Source organism: Nerophis lumbriciformis, linkage group LG31 (assembly GCF_033978685.3).
Source record: "Nerophis lumbriciformis linkage group LG31, RoL_Nlum_v2.1, whole genome shotgun sequence".
Taxonomy (NCBI): domain Eukaryota; kingdom Metazoa; phylum Chordata; class Actinopteri; order Syngnathiformes; family Syngnathidae; genus Nerophis; species Nerophis lumbriciformis.
Window position 1 is genome coordinate 1,735,001 of NC_084578.2, and position 2,898 is coordinate 1,737,898.

A 2,898-nucleotide genomic window follows, 5' to 3' on the forward strand; every position below is an offset into this window, starting at 1 on the left:
AAAAAAGGCTTAAAAACCCTTCTATTTTTTTTTAAATAGCCTTTTTTTTTAGATGTATGCATACTAGTTTTAGCTATTTTGCCGTTATAGTTTTCTTTTCTTTTTTTTTATATATATATATATATATATATATATATATATATATATTTTTTTTTTTTTTTTTTTTTTTTTTTTTTTAAATACATTTTAATACACTGTAGCACTTTGAGGTTGTTTACTCAATGTAAAGTGCTTTTTACAAATAAAATCTATTATTATTATTATTATTTGTATTGGTTTGAAATGCTAGCGTTTTAACGTTAGCATGCATCAAGTACCAAAATACGACTGAGGTGTATACCCACAAAATAAGCTAAGAAAAAAAGAAGCTAGTTTGCTAACTTTAAATATTTGATGCTGAGGTGAGGTGTATACCTACAAAAAAAAGCTAGCATGCTAACATGTATCATCCATCAAGTAACAAAACATTTGATGCTGAGGTGTCTACCTGCAAAATTTGTAAAAAAAAAAAAAAAAAAACTAGCATGCTAACAGTACTATGCTAACATGCTAAAAAGTGAAATACCAAACTACATGACATTGAGCTAAATGCTAAAATGCTAACTGTAACATGCGTCAAGAGCCAAAATATATTACTCTGAGGTTTGTACCTAAAAAAAATAGTTTAATCTGCTTTAACGTTAGCATTCATCAAGTACCAAAATATGACTGAGGTGTATACCTACAAAATAAGCTAAAAAAAAAAGCTAGCATGCTAACAGGTATCATCCATCAAGTAACAAAATATTTAATACTGAGATGTATACATGCAAAATTTGCAAAAAAATATATAAATAAAGTTAGCACGCTAACAATAGCATGCTTACAGTTATTATTAATGAAATTCTAAAATATTCGACACTGAGGTGTGTATACCTGCTAATTTAGCGAAAACAAAAGCTATCATGCTAATGTTAGCATGCTAAAATGCTAAACTGTAACACGCGTTGAGTACCAAAATATACTACTCTTGAGGTAAAAATTGTTTCAAACGCTGGCATGCTAACGTTCACATGCATCAAGTACCAAAACATGGCTAAGGTTTAAAACAAGCACAAACTAGCATGCTAACAGGTAGCATCCATCAAGTAACAAAATATTTGACACGAAAAAGCTAGCATGTGGACATCAGAACGCTAACGATTGTGCCGTGTTAACAAACAACAACGTTGAGCGTTTCCTGTTTTTGCCACATTTTCTTATATTTATGTACATTATATTTAGTTCCACCGTTGTGCAGTACCAATATGAACCACAGGAGGTGCTGTTCACTATGAGTCTCTATAAGCTGTGGCCTCACCTGCACATCACTGCAGAACAAGACACACAAATCAATCAATCAATATTAATAATAATAAAAATAATAATAGATTTTATTTGTAAAAAGCACTTTACATTGAGTAAACAACCTCAAAGTGCTACAGTGTATTAAAAAATAAAAATAAAAATAAAAAGATAATAAAAAATAAAAATAAATAAAAACTAGAACAGCCAAATAGCTAGAACTAGTATGCATATATCTAAAAAAAAAAAAAGTATTTTTTTTTTTTTAAAGAAGGGTTTTTAAGCCTTTTTAAAAAGCATCCACAGTCTGTGGTGCCCTCAGGTGGTCAGGGAGAGCGTTCCACAGACTGGGAGGCAACCATCGAGACAATTAATCAATAACCTTCTAACACATTAAGCACTGAAACATTCAACTATGCATATTTCTTGTCCTAAAACAGTCAAAATGAGACATTAAAACTGATCACTGGCACCAATTTTCAAAATAACCCACCAGTATTTAATGTAGATTTTAAATAAACTACACAAAAATCATATTAAAGTGTGACAAAGTGTCTTAAATTGTGTCAAATGAGTTCTTAAAGAGCCAAAAAAAAAGAGTATTAGAGGCGTAGCGGGAAGGGAGAGGAGGGTCCTTCCTACCTTTTTACTGTCCGGGGTGGTCTTGCTGCTCCCGGCCACAGACTCGCAGCCCTCCCGGACCATGACGCCCTGCTGCGGGGACATGCTTTCCATCAAGCCCGCACGGAACCACCGGGCCGAGCGCACCGGACCAACGGGAGTCCCATGATGACACACACCGATTGAAAATTGAAAAAAGGTCCAAAGTTGTGTATTTTTATCCGGTGAAAATGTGGACGCGAGCCGGTGGAGGATCCATGACGGCCGGGAGGAAGACTTGAATCCACGCCGCGAGATGCTTCCTCCGTGCGGGCTCACTTTGGTCTGAGCGCCGCTGAAGACAGTCCTCTGTCCGCACCTCTTTGACAAGTTACACGTGGTTAATCACGCCACTTCCGGTAACGCTTACAAAAATAAAACGAGTATCCGGTAGCTAAATTTGAGACGAAATCAGTCCAAATCAGTTATTTACCAAAGTTGGACCTTTTAAGATGTATTTTTGATATGAGGATGTTTCTCACAACAAGTCAGCTTTACTATTTGATCTTAACAAACCCGGAAGAAGCTTTCTGAGACGACAAGAGTTGAAAGGTTGATTCACAACTTCCGGTATGTTTAATTAAATTAAAGGAAAATGTTGTGAAATTGTCAGCATCGTTTGATGTAAAAAAAAAATTAAAAGGCAAAAAAAAAATAGAGTTACATATATTTGGTGTCAAAAAATACAAATTAATCACTTGTCACTTTGAGAGCAGTTTTTCATTTATTTTTGACAAAAAATTGTTGAAGTTTTAGTCACATTTTTGTCATCTAAATCAACACTGTTGTATTATATCTCGCTACTATTTCTTTACTTACTTTATGGAGGTTGTGTCTTTTTTTTAATTACACTGAATTTATGTAACTTAATTTTTTTGCGCTTTAATTTTGTGAACTGACTTTTTTTTATAGCAA

At 33.8% G+C, this 2,898-nt stretch overlaps 1 protein-coding gene across 1 annotated transcript in view; it reads right to left on the reverse strand.

Annotated features, from left to right (window-relative positions):
- LOC133574080 (rho GTPase-activating protein 20-like) overlaps positions 1 to 2,399 on the reverse strand; it is a 59,334-nt gene extending 56,935 nt beyond the window's left edge. The window contains exon 1 of the mRNA XM_061926117.1: positions 1,966 to 2,399. Coding sequence (XP_061782101.1) covers positions 1,966 to 2,058 — 93 coding nt within the window. The 5' untranslated portion in view covers positions 2,059 to 2,399. The remainder of the gene's footprint in view (positions 1 to 1,965) is intronic.
- Positions 2,400 to 2,898: the final 499 nt, after the last annotated feature.